Source organism: Cyrtonyx montezumae, unplaced genomic scaffold (assembly GCF_038088225.1).
Source record: "Cyrtonyx montezumae isolate F1298 unplaced genomic scaffold, pur_monq_1.0 scaffold_3, whole genome shotgun sequence".
NCBI classification, from domain to species: domain Eukaryota; kingdom Metazoa; phylum Chordata; class Aves; order Galliformes; family Odontophoridae; genus Cyrtonyx; species Cyrtonyx montezumae.
Window position 1 is genome coordinate 86,065,744 of NW_027072034.1, and position 20,417 is coordinate 86,086,160.

At 50.7% G+C, this 20,417-nt stretch overlaps 3 protein-coding genes across 3 annotated transcripts; all 3 read left to right on the plus strand.

The window, feature by feature from the left end:
- The first annotated feature begins 103 nt into the window (after positions 1-103).
- Positions 104-2,912, plus strand: TPI1 (triosephosphate isomerase 1). Its single transcript, XM_065742237.1, has 7 exons — positions 104-270; positions 983-1,106; positions 1,195-1,279; positions 1,414-1,546; positions 1,795-1,880; positions 2,015-2,102; positions 2,340-2,912. Exons 1-7 carry the CDS (start codon positions 159-161, stop codon positions 2,456-2,458), a joined length of 747 nt encoding a protein of 248 aa, XP_065598309.1. The 5' UTR covers positions 104-158; the 3' UTR covers positions 2,459-2,912.
- A 1,012-nt stretch (positions 2,913-3,924) lies between these two features.
- Positions 3,925-10,861, plus strand: LRRC23 (leucine rich repeat containing 23). The gene is given in 7 exon segments (XM_065742224.1): positions 3,925-4,135; positions 4,224-4,336; positions 5,125-5,423; positions 5,426-5,595; positions 9,507-9,643; positions 10,104-10,323; positions 10,559-10,861. Coding segments are annotated over 6 exon segments (1,011 nt in total). The 5' UTR covers positions 3,925-4,018; the 3' UTR covers positions 10,279-10,323; positions 10,559-10,861.
- A 239-nt stretch (positions 10,862-11,100) lies between these two features.
- On the plus strand, positions 11,101-20,417 carry ENO2 (enolase 2). The gene is made up of 12 exons (XM_065742218.1): positions 11,101-11,209; positions 14,026-14,117; positions 15,019-15,114; positions 15,382-15,440; positions 16,466-16,535; positions 16,676-16,809; positions 17,662-17,884; positions 18,143-18,340; positions 18,467-18,668; positions 18,858-18,966; positions 19,107-19,165; positions 19,475-20,417. Exons 2-12 carry the CDS (start codon positions 14,033-14,035, stop codon positions 19,542-19,544), a joined length of 1,305 nt encoding a protein of 434 aa, XP_065598290.1. The 5' UTR covers positions 11,101-11,209; positions 14,026-14,032; the 3' UTR covers positions 19,545-20,417.

Consider the following 20,417-nt stretch of genomic DNA (forward strand, 5'->3'; position numbering starts at 1 on the left):
CACGGCCCCGCCGTCGCCGCGCGCGGGCCCAGCCGGGGGCGTGGCCAGCTGGGGGCGTGGCCTAGCGCACGCCGGCCTATAAAAGCGGGCGCCGCGGGCTGCGTGCCGTCGCCGACCTTCGCCTGTGCAGTTGCTGTGTCCCGTTCGTCGCCTCCGCCATGGCGCCCAGGAAGTTCTTCGTGGGTGGCAACTGGAAGATGAACGGCGACAAGAAGAGCCTAGGCGAGCTCATCCACACGCTGAACGGCGCCAAGCTCTCGGCCGACACCGGTGAGGGAGGGCGCGGCCGCGGCCGCACGTAGCGCACGTCCCGCGCGGCGGGGCCCGGCCCGGCCCGGCCAGGCCACGGGAAATGTCAGGGGGCGGCGGGGCCGAAACTTAACCCCGCGGCGGGGCTAAAAATACCGCGACACCGGATCCCGGACACTGAAGGGCACCGCATCCCGCTGCCGGATGCGCGCGGCTGCCTTCCACCGGGGCGGCGGTGAGGTCCTCCGGGCCGTCGTTCCGCGCGGAGCTCCCGTCCCCGCGGCCTTGTCCTGCAGCCCCAGCTCGTGCCCGGCGCCGGGGCCGCGGAATTTGAGCTTAGGTCTCCGTGTTGCTGGAGCGTGCCCGGCCCGCCGAGGTGCGGTACCCGGCTGTTACCCGCGTGTAACCTGACGCTGCCCTTTTCTCCCCGGTTCAGTCTCGCGGCGGGCTGTGATCTTTCCAAGGGATTCGGCATGAACTTGCTGGAGGCTTGGCTGCCTGCCTGATTCCCCCCTTTCTGACCCCTGGGATGGGTTTCCCCTTTGCTGTTGAGTCATCAGATAGCAGGGAGGATGTTCCCGCTCCGTGGGTCCCCCAAATGTCAGCGAGGGCAGGCTGAGCCTTTCCACCGGGATGGGGGAGGGTTGACTTCTCAGGGCCGGGCTGTGGGGCCAAAGGTTGTGTGCGGTTTCTATCCTTCATCCTTCTTATGGGTGACCTTTCTGCCTTACAGAGGTGGTTTGTGGAGCCCCTGCAATCTACCTTGATTTTGCCCGCCAGAAGCTTGATGCAAAGATTGGAGTTGCAGCACAGAACTGTTACAAGGTACCAAAGGGTGCTTTCACAGGAGAGATCAGGTGAGCCCAAAGTGAAGAGTAAAGCTACCATTCCTTTGTGAATTTCCTCTGGAATGCAAGTCAGTACCTTTGTCTGCTTTCTCATCAGCCCGGCGATGATCAAAGATATTGGAGCTGCATGGGTGATCCTGGGCCACTCAGAGCGGAGGCATGTTTTTGGAGAGTCTGATGAGGTGAGGGACCCTAGGGTTGAGAGATGGTACCAAACAGATAATTCTGTGAAGGCCAGAGGTGGAAAAGTTTGTGGGAAAGGTGGGTACAGGAGCGGGTGTGACTGACACTTGCCTTATTTCTCTTCCATCTCCAGTTGATTGGGCAGAAGGTGGCTCATGCTCTTGCTGAGGGCCTTGGTGTCATTGCCTGCATTGGGGAGAAGCTCGATGAGAGAGAAGCTGGCATAACAGAGAAGGTGGTCTTTGAACAGACCAAAGCTATTGCTGGTAAGGGAAGAAAATTCGGCTTTTTTCTTGTGACATCTGAGAAACGGTCATTATGGCCATTATGTAATTATGGTAACTGTTCTTGGCCTTTCTTGAAAGCTTTCAGATACACTGCTACAAATAGTAACAAATAATGGTCATGTTATTAAAAGGCCTGCATGTTACAGGAAGCTTTTTTCCAGTTTTCCAGATCTTCCCTTCCCAGCTTGAAGTTCTGTACTCATGTATATTTTCTTCTTTCCCCTCAGATAATGTGAAGGACTGGAGTAAGGTGGTTCTTGCCTATGAGCCAGTTTGGGCTATTGGAACTGGTAAAACTGCAACTCCCCAACAGGTATTAACAAGGGAAAATTTCTGACCCCACTCAAGAAGTCCTCCTGAAGATGGAGCAAGGCGCAGTTCCTTCTTTGGAAGAGAGTTGCATGCAGGATGACTTAGACCTCAGATCATATTTCTATTTCATTGCAGGCTCAGGAAGTTCATGAGAAGCTGAGGGGCTGGCTCAAAAGCCATGTGTCTGATGCTGTTGCTCAGTCAACTAGGATCATCTATGGAGGTAAATGAGTGTACAGTCCCTTTGAGGCTGCACTTAGTTCAGCATGCTCTGCTATGCTGCTGAGGAAATGTGAGATTAGCAAAGCATGAAGAGCCACTTATTAGCTTGTTTAGGTAAATGGGAGGCAGTCTCACCATTTACAGAATACGAGGTGGCTAGTACCTTCCAGGTTTTACATTTGTGCTACTGCCATTTGGGTTTGCCACATCTGAACTCTTAATCCTGTCACCTCTTTAGGTTCAGTCACTGGTGCCAACTGTAAGGAACTGGCCTCTCAGCACGATGTGGATGGCTTCCTTGTTGGTGGGGCTTCTCTCAAGCCGGAGTTTGTGGATATTATCAATGCAAAACATTAAAACAGCCTATGAGGAACAGTCCCTTACGGTTAACAGCAAGAAACTGAAGCAAGAAGGGACCTTTTGTTGCACGTCTCTTGGTACAGAGGCTTCTTCTGAGGCTTTCCCCCACCACCACAATCATTGTTCTAGCTGTGCTGCTAACCCCCACCACAACTTGTTGGAGTCCCATTAGTGTGAGCCCATCTCAGCAGAGTCTTCTTTCTGAATTGGCAAAATGCTTGGTTATCTGTTGAGTTGTTAGAGCCCACAGTCAACCTGGCCATTGCTTCTCTCTCTTTGCAGCCCTGCAGGGAGGGAGGGCCACTAGTACTGGGGGGAGGAAAAAGGAACCACCATCTTCTGCATCCTTCAGCTCCATCTGCAAGGAGCCTGGCAGCTTAGACCCTTGTGAGACACCTTACTTCACCAATGTCCCATACTGAACAATGAACAATAAATGAAAAGGAAACAATGAAGTGTCCTGGTTCTTATTTGAAAACAAATAAGGGCAAGCTGTATACAGGTGAACAGGAGTACTTTGGTAGTAGAGAGTGGTGTGTTTGGGAGTTTTCTCTTTGTGAGGGTTTTGGTGGTGGTGAATGGTTTTTTTGGTTATGTTTTTTCTTCTTACACCTGTCCACCTCCTTGTTGCTTCAGTAGGTATTGCACAGATGCAACATGTATCTTCCACTATAGTTCTCACCTAGAACGTAGCCTAGAGAACCTTTATTTACTGTTGTGGTTCATCTTCTGTTGAATGCTGATTAACACAAGGTGGTACCTCCTAGTAGCTGCAGAAGCACCTGGCTGTCCCAGTTTTGAGTGGCTCTTCCTGCAGCTATCACTGTGGTGGTGGCTGCTGGCTAGGTGAGCCTGCACAAGTGTGAGCAATGGCTGCAGGCTGGTGTGAGGTGGTGATAATCCCAAGTTAGTTGGTGAGGCTGCCTGGCCAGTGAGTCCATCGGGTAGGACAGTTGGTCTGAGGAGGACAGGAGGGAGTGCTAGTGGAGATAGAGCATGCAGTATTTGAAAGGCTTCTGGGGCGTGGCCTTAGTCTGGTCATGCACCGCAGTGTCGGAGTGGCAGTGACTTGCAGAGATGGGATTATGCCTTGGCCTGCCTGCAGCCAGACTGGGTTGCTTATGGGATCGTCCCAGGCTGTAGCTCTGCTGTACAGCGCTGCCTGGAGAGCAGCAGCTCGGCAAGAGACCAGGAGAGTGACCTACATAGGAAAAATAGCTGTGAGACGTGCATCACGCTCGCTGCACTCAGGAGATCGCAAAAGCACAGAACCATTCATTTGATGAGGAATGAAGCGGGCAGCGTCAGCAGCAATCCTGCCTTCCCAGCGTCTGGCCTCGGCCGTGCGGAACCCGGCTTGCCCCGGTCCGACAGCGGTTCTGAGGCGACCCGGCGCGAAGCGCAACGCGAGCAGGAACATAGGAAACGCGTGGACGCGGCCCTTCGCTGCCCTCGGCACGGCTGCGTGAGAGCGATGGCCGGGCCCGCCCCCGTTGCCATGGCAGCGGCTCGGCCTGGCGTGCGCGAGGCCCCGTGAGGCCGGGCTGCCGGCGGGAGATGGAGGACGAGGGGCTGAGCGCGGAGGAGGAGGAGGCCGTCGGTCATGAGGGGGGGGAGGATGATGAGGAGGAGAAGTCACTGTCGGATGAGGGAGAGAAGGAGGAGGAGGAGGAGGTGAGGAGGCGGGCGGGGGCAGCTCTCCTTGTACCAACCCCCCTCCTCCCCGGCCGCCATTTCGCCTATGCTGGGCTCTCTCCCCCAGGTGCCTGTCCCGCGTCCCCTGACGAAGGAGATGCTGAAAGAGGGCCTCTCCCTCCTCTGCAAAATTGGCAACGGCCTGGCACACGCTTACGTGAAGTTTGAAGCCAAGTACAAGTGAGTGTGCAGTGCACAAGCTTCCTCCTCACTGTCTGTGTAGCCACCAGTGACTGGGTTGTGGGGCAGGAGTGTGACAGGGCACGTTCTCCACGTGCCTTGCTTCCAGGCTGTGCTCAGCATGTCTGTCGTCAGCCCTGAGCTGGGGACCACCTCCACCATAGCCAGACATACACATCTCTGGGGCACATTAGTGACCCTCAGGCTTGAGGGAGCTCTGGACTGTGATACCTTAAGGGCACCTGAGCAGGATACTGTCACTACAGACACTCCAAGAAACATCTGTTAAGCATCTCTGCGTATAGATGATTAATATAGATGCTTAAAAGTACAGTGCCACAGTTGCCATGGGACAGTTAGAAGCCTCAGCCCCATTGGTACACCAAAGGACTCAAGACCTAGCAGGCCTCATGAGATGAGGCCAGTCTGGGTGAATACTGGCTTTTCCCTACTAGGAAAGTCATTACACTCAATCTTGGATTGCCACTACTGTCTAACAGACTCACCCTCCCAGGCTTACCTTCTTTCTACTCTGACTCTGACAGTTCAATGGGAAGAAGTTCTGGCTGTGTCAGGAAGGAATGTCCTCTCCTTGGCGTTCAGCCTTGCTCACAGCATCTTTAGCTTGTCCCTGTTGCCTGCCTTTTTCCTCCTTCACACCAGGCTTTGTCACCAAGCAGGGAGATGGGAGGAGGCCCTCCCTTCCCCCCTTATGGTAGGAAGCAAACTGAAGGCTGGTAGCAGGGGAGGAAGTGAGTGGTGTTTTATTCACTTCCTCCCTTCCATAGAGACTTGACAGACATCAGCCCCCTTGAATGCTTCATTCACCTGCGGTATGTGGATTTGTCAGAGAACAAGCTGCAGGATTTGTCTCCATTGGGCAGCCTCACCCACCTGCTTTGTCTGAAGATGGATAGAAATCTGCTTACCAGTGCACAGATGCAGGAGCTTCCCTACCTCCAGATCATCAGCTTTGCTCACAACCGCATCAAGAATATGGAGGGCATTACTCACCCCCACTTAGCCAACCTCAGCCTTAAAGGTGGTACAGACTACTCTCTTTGTTATAATGCACATAGAAAAATCACTTTGGTATTAACTCTCATTATTTCTTCATCCTCTGGCACTCAGGAAATAAAATCCAGACAGCACTGGGCCTGAGTCAAGCGCTGTACAGCCTGCACATCCTGGAGCTCCGAGGAAACAAGCTAGAGAGCACAGCAGGGATCTACCTTCCCAAGCTCAAGAAACTCTATCTGGTAAGGGATCAGGCAGCTTGGGAAGTGAGACTGAGATGCTGCAGAGCCTGGCACCTTCAGTTGGTGGGAAGAGGGAAGGCACTGTCCCGTTCCAGGCATTGTAGTGTACATTCAGTTCAGTTCCATCTTCACATCCTGAAAGGAACAGTTTTCAGAGAGCTAAGGAGGCAAATGTCTCTCCTAGGTAGATCCTTTTATGATGTCTCTTCAAATAGTGCGAAGACAGTAACTACTGATGAGTAATTGTTCTGCAGAGAGCAGGAAGATTGGCAGTGTTTGGTGTGTTGCATTCTCCCTTCCCAGGCACCTAAGGGAGAGCAGTGTTTTCTCCCTGGCAGTATTAGGCAAGGTCGCACTCCATGTCTCCCAGGAATGCAGAGGTCAGTGGGGAAAGCAGTAGGTGTTCTCTGGATAACACAGAAGGTGGTCATAGAACATAGAATGATTTCAGTTGGAAGTGACTTTAGCATAATCTGTTTCCAACCCCCCTGCTATAGGCAGGGACACCTCTCACTAGCCCAGGTTGCTCAAAGCCCTGTCCAGCTTGGCCTTGAACACCTTCAGCGAGGGAGTATCCACAACCTTGCTGGCAACCTGTTCCAGTGTCTCACCAACCTCACAGTAAAGAATTTCTTCCTAGTATCTAGTCTAAATCTACCCTCTTCCAGTTTAAAGCCACTTCCCCTCATCCTGTTGCTACCCGCCCTTCTAAAAAGTCCAGCTTTCCTCCCCAGCTTTTCTTTAGGCCTCCTTCAGGTACTGGAAGGCTGCTATGAGGTCCCTCTGGAGCCTTCTCTTCTCCAGGCTGAAGAGTTCCAGCTCTCTCGGCCTGTCCTTGTACAGAAGGTGCTCCAGCCCTCTGATCATCTTTGTGCCGCTCCTCTGAACCCACTTCTCAGTTAATAATAATATGAAATAACTTTCTGCTTATTCAGTCCACACCTCCATGTGCACAATTTCCTAACTGAGGTCTCTGTCTAACCCAGTACCTATAGCCAGCAGCTTTTCTCTCTGACGGGCCTAACTGAGCATGGGTATAGCTGCACAGAGATATGATTCACATCTTCAGCTGCCAAAAGAGAAACTGATTGAATATCACAGTGAATTTAAGAAGAAGCAATTTTCTTCTACTGTAAACAGGTGCTTTAGGGAACATTTACTTCTTGAGATACAAATAAAGAAAGTATGTTGGTTTACTCCAATATATCACACAGTACCATAGCTTGCAAAGACTTGGTAGTTGTCCTGAGTCATTACCTTTGAGAAAGCAATTAAAGATGATAAAAGGTTTTGAAAAGCTACAGGGTCTCTTTTCATCCGTACTCCCTGGCAGGAAGCACTGAGGAGATTGCTAGCTGAGGTTGTCTGCTGTTTTCTGATACAGTCTTTAGACTATGGGCACTGGAATAAGGAATGAAGTGGATAAGTCACTAGATAAAATATAGAGTTTCTAAGTAAAACCAGTCAAGTTAGTGTGTGATTGAGTTGAATGAAAACAACACCTGTATTTAAAGTGGGAGACATAATTGGGGAATTCCTGAGCCACACATCCGAAGCAGGCAAACTGCAGGACAAGATTATTAAAACTAGAACAACTAATGATTGTCTCAGGAATGTGGGCTTGAAGTTGTCTCCTGTGTTCACCTGCTTATCAAATCGTTTTGGAGGGGGATCTCTCCCAGTACTGCTTTGCTTTCTGTAGAAACACGGCAGCGTTACTTGAGCCATAGGCAGATAAAGCTGATGTTGCAAGGACAGGGTTCAGTGCACCATCAAATAGGAATTCAAAGGTCAGCTTAAAGTAACTGAATCAAATTTGGTTAATATATGACATAGTTTCAGCATTCACAAAGTTCTGCCCACCATCAGGAAAACCAGAAGCTGATTGGGAACCGTGTGGTGCTTCAATCAGCATCCATTTTAGGTTTGCTGCTGACCGAAGTGTAGGTCTGTGTTACTTCCTGTTCACTGCGCAGTACTGCTGACAATGGACAGCGTATTGTACTGGCTTTCAGTAAGAAATGATGGCTTCGTGTGTATGTGAGGAACTGTTATAGAAGGTGAGGTGATGACATGATCACTCGAATAAAGGTGTCACTTTGAGTGCTCTTTGACTTCAGAAAAGCAAAGGAAAAACAAAAGCCTGTTCTGCATCGTCCTGTTAGAACTTGCTTGGCTGGAGCTTTTAAAACTGTTCATGCTGATGTAATGGAGCAAGTGAGAGTGAGAGCAGGTTGCTCCTCATTTCACAGGCTGGTGGTCTGTGAGCTCCCCACCCTGATTCTCACATCAGCTCTTGATTTCCTCTGAGGTGAGGTTTACAAATCCATCTTTACAGTTCAGCATGATGCCAAATGATATTGGATATCCCTCTTGCCAGTTTGGGACTGCCCTTGTTCTGTCTCCTCACAGCTCCTTGTGCCCCCCAGTCTCCTTGCTGGTAGCTGAGACATCTCTGCGCAGCACTGCTCAGCAACAATTAAAACACTGGAGTGTTATCAATATTATTCTCATCCTCAGTTTAAAACATAGTGCTGTGGCAGCTACTGTGGAGAAAATTGGCTCTGTCTCAGTTGAAAGCAGGATAGGAGCCTCTCTCCCCGTGTGCAGGAAACTGATATATCTGCATCTTTAGAGACTACAACCCTAAGCCACAGTCGCAAGGGAAGTCCTGCTTATCTCTGGGTTGAAAGATGTGGTATGGGCAATGTGACTGCCAGGGATTTTGCAAACTTGGCTGCACAAGGCCATGAGCAATCAGATCCAGCTTTGGTGCTGGCACTGCTGTTAGTGCAGGGATTGACAGGAGGCTTTGAGTGGTCTTTTCTAGTCAAAATTGTGCTGTGAGGCTATTACTGAATTTAAGAACTTTGTGTTTCCCCATCTCACAACAGTTCACAGCAAAGTGAATGAATTCGATGGGGAATTTTGAACTGGTAAGACATTCTTCCTGCACTAAGATTGACAGATTTTCTTTTTTTGCAAGGAAGTGTCTTTATGGATAGCTAATAAATATTGTATTACGAAGCACTTAAACCAACTGACAACCCCCACCTCTCTGCAACCTCTGTCAGGATCATGCAGCCTGCTTCTGGTCCTAGAGGAGTAGAAGAGTAGACTTCTTGGTAGTAGATTTCTCCCATCAAAGAACCAGCTAGACTGGAAGTTTGCTGGACTTTATGACTGAGAGGAGCCCTTTAAATACACTTGATTTAGTCTTTTCTTTCCCTTCCACACTACTGCTCCCTGAGGCCTTAGGGGCTCAGACTAGGCACTGCTGTGGACAGGGTGTTTTGCTGGCAGTACAGCAGGTGGCTCAGTAGAGCATGCTTTGGTAAATTTGAATCGTGGCATGTCTGCATCCCAGCATAACTGGGGGCTGTGTTGGAATTACTCATCTGGGGTGGTCATGTCCCAGTCACCAAGTGACGCTGCAGGGAATTCTTTTTCAGCAGGCTTTTGGTTCTTGAACCTGAATACTTCGAACTCTTTGAGTAAGGCCCTGAGCAACCTGAGCACTGAAGTTAACCTGGCTGTGAGCAGGGTGCTGGATGGAGTCTTCCAAAGGTCCTTTCCCATCTAACTCTTTGCGAGTCTAACCAGCATCAGGGATCCTGAGCAGAGGTACAAGGGAGAGCTGCAGACTTTTTCTCAAGGTATTCCATCCTCTATCTCTAAAATTCCAGTGCAGTTTCTGTTTCAGACTGGCTTGGCTTCTGGCCATACTGTCTGTCACTGCCAGGTAGCCTCCCTACATTGTTATGTGTGTATGATGCCCTGCTTCATAGAAGGCTGCTTAGCAGTAGTAGGAAGTCTGAAGAGTAGAAAGAGCTTGACAGACCAGAAATAATTGCTTTCCCCTTTGCCATGTGCCCCTCCTTTTCATTCTCACTTCCTACATCTCTGCTTAGGCCCAGAATGCCATTAGGAGCCTCGAAGGCCTTGAGGCACTAGAGCAGTTGTCAACTCTGCACCTGCGTGACAACGAGCTTGAGACCCTGGATGGATTCTCTAGCAACATGAAGTGCCTGCAGTACCTCAATCTACGGTGGGTCCTCCCCGCTTCGTGTCAGAATTAGACACTGGTTCATCAGGCTGTACTCCCATTTACATCTTCAGGGTTTTCTGTTTTCTTTAGAGGCTGAAGACCTGATGGGAATGGGTTGGATTGATCTTTACAACTTTTAACTGGTGTTCAGGACTCGGTTTTCTACCAACTTTCCACCCAGAACTTTTCCAGGCTTCTTGGAAAAGATCTGCCTCTCCAGTTGCTCGCAGACTCCACACCATATTTTTTATATTTTGCTGTAATGTAACTTTTCCACCCCTCTCCGCCTGTTCTCCGTGTCCTGGCCGTGACCACCAGCATCCTTTCCTTCCAAGCACTTGCTGTACAGGGGGGTGGCATTGTCAGCCAGTTCAACACACTGTTTGAGCACAAAGAAATCCTTTCTGTTAGGACTTACACGGATCTCTTTCTCCTGCACGCTGTGCTGGCTTTTCTTTAGGAACAATGGGATCAGTAGCTTTGAGGAAGTGGCAAAACTGCAAGTACTCCCAGTGCTGCAGACCCTAGTGCTGATGGACAATCCATGCTCTGATGACATGAGCTACCGGCAGGAGGTCCTGATCCAGCTGCCACATGTGAAGCGCCTCGACAAGGAACCAGTTGAGCAAAATTAGCATGCAGAGGCAAATGAAACCTGTTAGAAAAGGCAGTAAGAAAAGGTATGAACAAGAATGTGAAAGATGTAAGATCAGATGTGCTAGTAAGCCCCTCCTCCTGTGGATTGCATGATGAAACTGTTGAGGGAGGTCAGTCCCAAGGGCAGAGCAGCCTGCAATAGAAAACAGGCTTCACAGCCTGGTCACCATCCCAGGCCCCAGCAGAGCAAGTGAGAGGTGAGAGAGGAAAAGAAGTCGGGCATGGAGTCATTTAACTTCCCCCTCTTTCCTTCTTCAGGGAATGGAGGGATCTCTCCAGGGTGATGTGACTGAGTGACCCATTCATTTCCTGTGAAGATCTGGTGAGGCATCTTTCTGTGTGCAAAGCGAGAGCTATAGGTATGAGGTTCACCTCATTTTGCTCCTGGAGAAGAGGGGAGTGTCCTAAATGCTGCCTTCAGTTACCGCAGTGTGTTTACAGTCTGTGCACGTACATACTCAGAGTAGTCCCAGGAGGGAAAAGGGGGGTTACAAGTTGTGTGGTTTGATTTATGCCTCACAGAAATTCTACGTGATTTTCGTATTTGAATAAAAATATTTAATGAGCCTGGAGTGTCTGGAATTGTTTATCCTGCCCACCCACTCCTATTCCCTATCTCTCTCGCCCTCATCTGTCTGTGTCTATCCCCTGCCTGTCTCTCCCTCTTTCTCTCTCCATCCTCTACGTGCTGTTTGCAAAGCTTTGCTAAATCCTGACTCATCGCAGCTTTGGGTCACATGCTGCTGTCCCGGCCCTATCAGGGGCGTCTCCATCCTGCTGCCGCCGCCGCCGCCGTTGGCTTAGAGGACACATCATCTCCCCTTGAGGTCCTGCATCCCTCCTCAGCTCCGTGCTCTCTCCTCTCTACCAGCACTTTCTCAGTCTCTCGTTCACCCCTGCTCTAGGAAGGTAAGTGTCTCCCCGTGGCCAGCCCCTCCTCACTGCATGCGTGCCTCTGCTCCCCACTCCGTGCCCTCCAAACCCCACACGCACTTGAGTCCCTGAAGAAAAGGACCGTTGTGAGCGGCATTAGCAATTAAACTCCCCTCACTTCCTCCACCCGCTCCTCCCACCGCTTTCTCCTCACCCTCACCCTTCTCACTTTTCTTTCGTATTTTAATTTCAGGTTCTCCCTCCTTCCCAATCCCCGGCAAGGATCATTTCAGATATGAATCTGGGGAATTTCAAAAAGGGGGGGCAACCGACAAGCACAGGTGCTGCTGCCAAGGGCACTGCGGGGAGACGCTGAGATGGAGATTTACCTGGGGGAGGGGGCTGGCAGCAGTGTGGGGTAAAGCTCGCTGGATATTGCTGGGGAAAGGACCCAACCTCAGAGCAGACCTCACCCAAACTATCGAGGTGTCGACGCAAACACGAGAGTGAAGCCCGGTCCCGGGGAGAAGGAGGGAGGAGAAGGAGGAGGAGGAATGTTTTCTTATCACCGCCTCACGCTGAACAGGGTGAGGGGGGGCAGCAGGGAGAGGAGGTGACTGTCAAGCAAACGAGAGCTGCATCAGCCACGACACTGCAGCAGTGCGGGCTTCCTGGGAGCAGTGCCCAGCCGGGGGAATGGCACGCAGGACTGGTGGCTGTGCCTTGGGGAAAGGTCTCTGCAGTGCTGTCCTGCTAGGAAGGGAGGGTGGATTGCTGCAGCAGGGTCAGGCAGTGCGCTGCCGGTTTGCGCTGCACGAAACAGTGCCTGTGGGAGGCATTGCAGCAGCGCCATACTAGGGTGCCCTGCTCAGCCCCTGCTTGAGAGGCAGCCCAGCCTCCAGCCTGTCTGCTCTTCTGCTCACTGTGTCAATGGGTTCTCAACTATGGCTCTGTCCCAATCCCTTATCCCAGCTTATCCGCCTCTGACCTGCTTTCAGGACAGTGCAGCTGATGCTAGGGATTTCAGAGTTGTTCAACAGAGGCCAAGCAGAAAGGGACATGAGGAAGCCATAGAAGTGGATAAAAGGGCGTAGAGAACTAGAGAGGAAAGAAGAGATCCAGTAAACAATGGGATGGGGCCAGCTAGGTTGGATTTGGGCTTGTCATTTGGCATCCTTGGACCTGGCTCAAATGGGTAGGTGGATGTAAGCAGTAGGATGTTACCAGGGCCAACGTGACCATGTAAGCGCTGCATTTGGCTCAGGTCTTATTGTCAGGCCCCAGCCGTGCCATAGGTCATTTTATCAGGGGCACAGCCAGGGCACTGCTGTGAAGAAGGTCACAGTTGTGCAGGCATGGCTCTGGAGGAAGCTCCTGCAGTGCAGGCCAGATGGCATGAGGAGTGCTGCCAGCATGGCTGAGGGGGATCCCAGCCCAGATGGATACTGTGGAGGGCCCTGCGTAGGTTCCAGAGAGCCCTGGTTTCCCCTCATTGAACATCCCCAGCATCACAAGCTTCTGTTGAAACTTCAGAGCAGTGTGATTTCCCCACACCCCACGATTTCCATGTACTAGACTCTGGCTCCCCTAGCATATTTCTTAGCCCAGCTCTTTGCTGTGATGCCCTATTTGCAGCACTCCCCAACAAACACATCTGTGCTGAGTGCTCATGTTGGCTGTATCCTTGCCCACAGACCAAGGGATGATTCTGCCTGGAAAAAACATCGATGTCCAATGCTTGCCCCTGGGCCTGGACTCTACACTGCATTTTGTGTGGTTCCAGCTCTGCTCAGTTTTGAATGAATAAGCCGGGGAGCCAGGGGCAGAAATCCCAGCAAGGCAGGGGTGGGAGTGACTGGCAATTGGCTGGTGCTGCCCGCTCCTGACAAGGCTGCTCCCTACACTGCACAGCCCCACTGCCTACTGGTGGAAGCAGGGAGACTTGCAAGGCCAGCTAGGAGAAGCAGGAAGGTGGGGTGGACAGCAGACTTCTTCTGGAGTACCTTAGGAATGAATTTCAGCAAAAAAAAAAAAAAAAAGCCTTTCCCAAACTGCTCTCCTTAACCACAAGCCTGTTTCCCACCTCAGGTTTCACTGGGTGCATCCAAAATGCCAGATCTCCTCACACACACCCCTGTCAGAGATGCCTCAAGATCTTTTGTGCCTACATTCCTCTGGCATGTTGGGGCCATGAACTGGGGTCAGCCTCAGCATCCCAGACTGCCTGGTTTCCCTCTCCTTGTCCTCAGAGCAGTTCCTCCTCTTCCTCAGGGGCCACAGCCTCAGGGCGCTCAGTCTCAGCTTGGCTGGCCCAGTCCCTGGCAGGAGCAGCAGCTGTGCCCTGCAGTGTGCCAGCTGCGGAGGAGTGAGGCAAGGCCAAGGCAGGTGCTAACTGTGCCCAGCAGGGATCTCTCATCCCTGTGAGAGGATGAGAGGTTCTGGGAGCCCTGGTGCTGGGGCTGTGTCCTCTCCAGTGCCCCTGGTGCTGTGGCACCTTGTATGTTGGCTGTGCTGGGAGGGGATTACATTGCTGCCACACAGGACAGGAGGGAGAACCTCCAGTTTGTTATTTGTAGTGAGGGGATGAGGTTTGGCGACAGTTTCTGAAGAAAATGTAGATAGGTTCCCACTTTCTGGGCTTTGGATTGCATTTTTCACATCTCCCCTCTAGTCTAAATTTCCTCAAGCCTAAATTTCCTTGGAGTTTGAGCTTCAGCCCCTAACACAGACTTTTGCTGGACATACTCTCTGCCTAGATGTTAGAAGGGTGATCATCAGGGCCACCGAAGAAAAGTCTGAGATCTTGCAGAGCTGCTCAGAACTGGATATGTCTTTTCCTCTCCTCTTCTCAGAGTCATCATGGCAGTTGAGAGGATCCATGCCCGAGAGATCCTGGATTCCCGTGGGAACCCCACTGTGGAAGTGGACCTGTATACCCACAAAGGTATGGGGTGAAGATAAGAGACGAAGGGGAAGTCCTGCCTTGCCATAAGGGCTGGATTTGCACAGCAGCCAAGAGCAGGAAGGATCTCCCACTGAAAGTGCTCCAGTGAGCAACCAGAGGCATCAAGCCTGGGAGATAGATCTGGTGTCTACTTGTGGTCCTGCATGACATGTACAGTGACTGCTGACTGCTGTGAATGTGGCTTGGTCCATGTCTGATGGTAGCAGGGACAGTTAGTTTTGTTAAAACAGACATATTTACCTTCTTGTCCTATCCACACAATGCTCTCCTGCAGCTATGCTTTCACTTCTGGGATACATTTGGAAGTGCTTCCATGGCCATGCTCTTGAGGCTGTGGGAAGATTTGTTCCTGAGAAATGTGTGCCATTATGTGTTTCATCTGAAAGAACTGCAGCTATGTTGTGCTAAAAGCTCTAGGTGGGATGAGACATTTGGGGAGTATGAGTGGCCAGAGCAGGCCTCCAACTCCAACTCCTCCTCTTCCTCTTTCACTGAGGCAAAAATCTAGCCCTGGACAGGAGAGAAAGCCTCTGACAGCTGTGAGTAGGGCTTCCTTTGGAAGGGTGCAGGCAGAGGCACGGGACAAGGGAGTTCTGCATGTTCTGGGACTGGCATAGACCTCTGCATGGTTGAGATCCAGGTTTCCCAGTCTGGAAACACTGGGTGGACTTCTTTCTGCCAGTAACACTCCTCTATTCTGTCTTTGAGAGGTGTTCACCTCTGAGAAGACCAGACACGAGCAGCCAGCCAGTAGGGCCATCTGATGGCAGAGGCGGGTGGCTCTATCTTCTCCTTAAAGTAGAATAAAGGCAGATGCACGAGGTCCTTCCTTCCTTTTAATCCTCTGCTCTACTCACACTCCTGTTTTTCTGTCCCTCAGGCATGTTTCGAGCAGCGGTCCCCAGCGGAGCATCCACTGGTATCTATGAAGCATTGGAGCTACGAGATAATGACAAGTCACGTTTCCTTGGAAAAGGTGGGGAGGTGTCTGTTCCACACCCTGTACGGGGGGCTGCCACACATGGGACTTCACCAGAGGGTACCATTCATCTCCTAATGAAACGTGCCCTCCATGGGATCGTGCAGGCACAGATCCAGTGTCAAGTGAAAGATCAGGCCTCGATCTTCCCTCTCTGTTTCCCCCTTTCAGCCTTTCTATTGGTCTTCTCCCTCCCTCTATTCATTCTCTTCTTTGCCTCAACCCTTGTCTCTTCCTTCTTTCTCTGTCTGTTCCCTTCTTTAGGGGTCCTGCAGGCCGTGGATCATATCAACAGCACTGTCGCCCCAGCTATCGTGGGCTCTGTAAGGATTTCTCTTTGTTCTTCCTTATTGAACGCTTACTCTGTTCCGTCTCTTTCCACCTGATCTCTGTTTCTGCCTTTCTTCATCTCACTGGGTTGACAGATGTAGTGCTGCTCTCTGTGAACCCAGGCACACCCCTCCTGCCTCCATGGCTACATGCAACCACAGGGATCTGTTCTCTGGGTGGAAAGGATTTAACCCTACCTGGCCCACTGCTGCATCCGTACCACCTAGCCAGTCTCTGTGTTTCTTTTGGTAGAGCTCTCTCCCTTTTTCAGATGTGTTCCTCCTCAACCTCATCCACACGTCTGCATCCTCATACCCATTCGTCCTCCCCTCTCCTTCAGCATTCATGGTATGGTGAGCAATGACTGTACCCACACAAGATCTGGCAGCCCCCCCAGCAAGTCTGTGGACTTACAGAGCTGTGGTGTCACACTTGTAAGCTCTACAGGGAACCTGCTCTGAAGGGAGTTGAGCTGATGTCATGCATTGAAACCCACTCAGCTTATGAGGAGTCTGACTGAGAGACCAGCTCTCCTCATCGCAGAGAACTTTCTGTCCTGGTGGAAGGCTCCCTGCATTGGCCCTAACGCTGCTCTCCACCTCATTCCCAGTAACGGCTCCATCTAATTCACATGTGCTTTCTTGGGGTTGAGCATGCACTGTTATGCCTAGCTTATATGTAGCCGTAGCACCACAAAGCTCCCTGGAAGCTGCCAAAAAGCTGGGTAAATCCTCAAGTGAGTGCTATGTGCTGAACTCTGTGTGGCCAGCCTGGGCTGCTGCTGATCTCTAATCCAATGCAGGTGCACCTACAACGCGCTGCAGTAACATCATCACGATTACCTTACTTAACTATATACCAAGGCACTAATTTCCAGAGCTTTGTGTGTATATATTCCCCCACAAGCTGAAAAAGGTCCATGTACCCCCAGCTTCTCCATCAGCACCTCCTTCCTTGTGTTCCAGAGCCAACACCCCTCCTCAACATCCCCTTCTCAGGAACTCTTTCTTTCCTCCAGGGCCTCTCTGTTGTAGATCAAGAGAAGATAGACAATCTGATGCTTGAGATGGACGGCACAGAGAACAAATGTAATTTGCTATTTATTTTGGTCTGGGAAGTAAAGAGCACAGTGGGTGGAGGGAGGGCTGAAGGCTGGTCTGGCAAGGGCACTTGCTGGGCAGGAGGGCAGTGCCTGAGAACCTCAATGACTTCTTTATTTTGCCCACAGCCAAGTTTGGTGCCAATGCCATCCTGGGAGTTTCACTGGCTGTGTGCAAGGCAGGAGCTGCAGAGAAGGATGTCCCCCTGTACCGGCACATTGCTGACCTGGCAGGCAACTCCGATCTCATCCTTCCCGTGCCTGTAAGAATCCTCCATCCTTGACATACTTATTCATAAACTTCTAAAGATACTTCAAAGAGTGCAGTTAGATAGAGGAGGTACAGAAGGAAGGGATATAAAAACAAAGCGGGAGCTGAACATGCTGCAGGATGCAAATCAATGCCCAAGCTTTCTCAGAGAAGGACTTACAAATTGCCTAGTCTTGGAACGGTGTGTAAGGCTCTGCCCTCCCCCATCTCCACAGGGATAGAGGAGAACTGGAAAAGACTCAGGAAAGGATAAGAGACAAATCAAAGTTGTGGATCAGATTTTGTAAACAAGAGGGCTGTGTAAACTAGGAGTTTTAGGAGGATACAGCAGATATTGTGGTGGGGGGGTGATTGAGGATCAGCCACTCACTCTAAATGCAAGAATCAGAGGGCATCATGTGAACTCTGTGAGGCACAGTTCATAACAAGGCTAGCTATCCTGTATAGCTCCCTCAGAAAACATACTGTGGATGCTAAAATTTTCTTGGGGTCAAGGAAAAAGGTCCTAGAAGAGAGATTGATTGATGTAGCATTGCTGAATGTACAGATAAACACATACAGTTTGGGAGAACAGAGATTGATGTAGCATTACTGAATGTACAGATAAACACGTACAGTTTGGGCGAACTCTTAGAGGGGAAACAGGTGGGGAAGTCTTCTCCAGGTGTTTGCCACTATTGGAAGGGTGATCCCAGACTGTACGTGGCTTTGGTCTGACACACGGCAGCTGGTGTGTTGTGTTACCCTATGGGATGTGGTATATCATGAACAGACACGGTGGCCCATCTGAGAGCCTTGTCAAAATGGGTTCCTTCAGCTCTAATTCACTTATGAACTCTTCCAGGCTTTCAATGTGATCAATGGAGGTTCCCATGCAGGCAACAAATTGGCAATGCAGGAGTTCATGATCCTACCTGTAGGAGCTGAAAGCTTCCGTGATGCCATGCGCATTGGGGCTGAAGTGTATCACAATCTCAAGAGTGTCATCAAGGAGAAGTATGGCAAGGATGCTACTAACGTGGGTGATGAGGGAGGATTTGCCCCTAACATCCTGGAAAACAGTGAAGGTGAGAGTTACACATTGAATGGATATCCCTCCCTGTAATGCTGTAGCAAAGGCCTTTCTACAGCCAATCTTTTTGTCCTTTTGGATGTAGCCTCCACAGCCCCTCAGCATGTTTCTTTTATGATCTGGGCTTCATCTTCTCTCCCTTATTGCACCGTCAGACTCTAAGAGGCTCCTGTTCACAGGGCCTTCCTGTGGAAAGTTTCCCCTGGAAGTCAGAGCTCTCTGCACAGGCTGACTTCAACTCTCTTCCTTCCAGCTCTGGAGCTCCTCAAGGAAGCTATCGACAAGGCTGGCTACACAGACAAGATTGTCATCGGTATGGATGTGGCAGCCTCTGAGTTCTATCGAGATGGCAAATATGACCTTGACTTCAAGTCCCCAGATGACCCAAGCCGCTACATTTCTGCAGATGAGCTGGGTGACCTCTACCAGAGTTTTGTACGTGATTACCCAGGTGAGCCACTGTGTTTGGCAGTGGGGAATCAGTGCTGCTGTTGCAGACATCACAGGTGCCTCTCTACCATTTCTGGGGGATGGGAAGGAAGGTTGCTTCAACTTGTCTCTTCTGTTGTCCATTTAGTGGTTTCCATTGAGGATCCCTTTGATCAAGATGACTGGGAGGCCTGGACCAAGTTCACGGCCAATGTTGGGATTCAGATTGTGGGAGATGACCTGACAGTGACAAACCCCAAGCGCATTGAGCGAGCTGTTGAAGAGAAGGCCTGCAACTGCCTACTGCTCAAAGTCAACCAGATTGGATCTGTCACAGAGGCCATCCAAGCGTGAGTTCACCCTGCTGCCACTGTTGTTCTGAGAAAGTTAGTGGTGAACCACGATAGGATGAATAGATTTGTGTCTCTACCAGAGCGTAGGATGCTGAAGAAGGGAGAAAAGGGGGGTAAAGATGTCACCCTATGTAGGCAGAGGGAATAGGAGTGGCAACTGCAGAATTCATTTCTTGCTCCTTGCAGCTGTAAGTTGGCCCAGGAGAATGGCTGGGGCGTGATGGTGAGTCACCGATCTGGGGAGACCGAAGATACTTTCATTGCTGATCTGGTCGTAGGATTGTGCACTGGGCAGGTACGTGAAACCCTGGGTGTGCACAGGTTGGAGGAAAATGAAGAGGTGAGAAGCAGCATCCCTCCTGCTTCTCCCTCTGGGGAAACTGGTGCATGACATAATGGTGTCTTACATTGATTGTTTTGGGAAATTCTTTACAGATAAAGACGGGTGCCCCCTGCAGGTCTGAACGCCTGGCTAAATACAATCAGCTCATGAGGTAAGGGGCTCCTAGAGTAGGAAACAGAAGTGAGAATGGAGAGTTACTAAATAGAGAAGCTAAAAGCCCGAGGGCAGAAGGAGCTTGTGGGAGAAATGCAAAGGCAAGGTGCAGAGGTGAAAGTAGGAACCTGGGGAGATCTCTGGATCCCTCATCTTTGGCATGGTGGGATAGCAACACAACCCCAGCAGCTAGCTCCTCTTTCCCACTTCAGCTTCCTGGCCATATGTTATCCCTCAGGTACCCTGATGCCTTTGATCTTCCCTCATAGCAAGAGCCTGACTTTTGCTCTCTCTCTCTCTCCTGTAGGATTGAGGAAGAGCTTGGTGATGAAGCACGCTTTGCTGGACACAACTTTCGCAACCCAAGTGTTCTTTGAACGTTGTCCCCCGGGCATAGCCACCCTTCAGCTCTTCCCTACATCACAGACTCTGAACCCTCCTTCTCTTCACTACTCCCTTTTTCACTCTTTCTCCCCTTTCTGGCACCTGTTTTCCTCTCACCTCAAAGCCCTGCAAGATCAGGTATTCCTGTCTAGATATACCCAGGTGAAGGATGAAAAAGAGGTCTGCACCCTGTCCCTTGCTTTGGGATCATAAGCATTTCTGGATCTAGGCATTTTGTGTCTTTTGTTCTTGTGCACATCTGAACAACTCTGCCCACATATTAGACTATGGGAGCATGCTGCCCAGTGTGTTTACGTTGTACGCCGAAGCATGTGCAGTGAACATATGTGCGTCGGCTGGTGTGTTTGGACAAGTGTCGCACTTGTATCTGTGTTTGAACGAGTGTCACCAGTGGCTCGCTCTCGTCGTGCGTGTGTGTAGGTGTATGTGTACTGGCCTACAGCATTAGTATGCCCCAGGTGTGTCTGTGCTGAGCCATGGTGGGACCTAAGTGTCTCTTCCTTCCGTTCTGAGCACTGTTCCATGCTGAGCTGTGCTTGTCAGGAGCTTAGTGTTGAGTGAACAATTGCTTGTCACTGGCTGTGTGTATGTGTGCTGTCAGTTTTGGGGTTAAGCGGCTCTGTGGGATCTTGTGGGTCAGCACGTAGTACTGTGGGGCAATGTATTAAAACACAGTCATAAGAAAACACATGCTCTCATTTGCTTATCTTGACCTTCTTCTCTGTTTCCATCCCTCTTGCACTCCTTCACTTTCTCTTCTGCCTGTTATGTCTGTTTCACCTTCTAGACAGTCAGTGCTCAGCAGAGCAACTACAGAACCCTAAACTTAATTAAAATGTATTTCA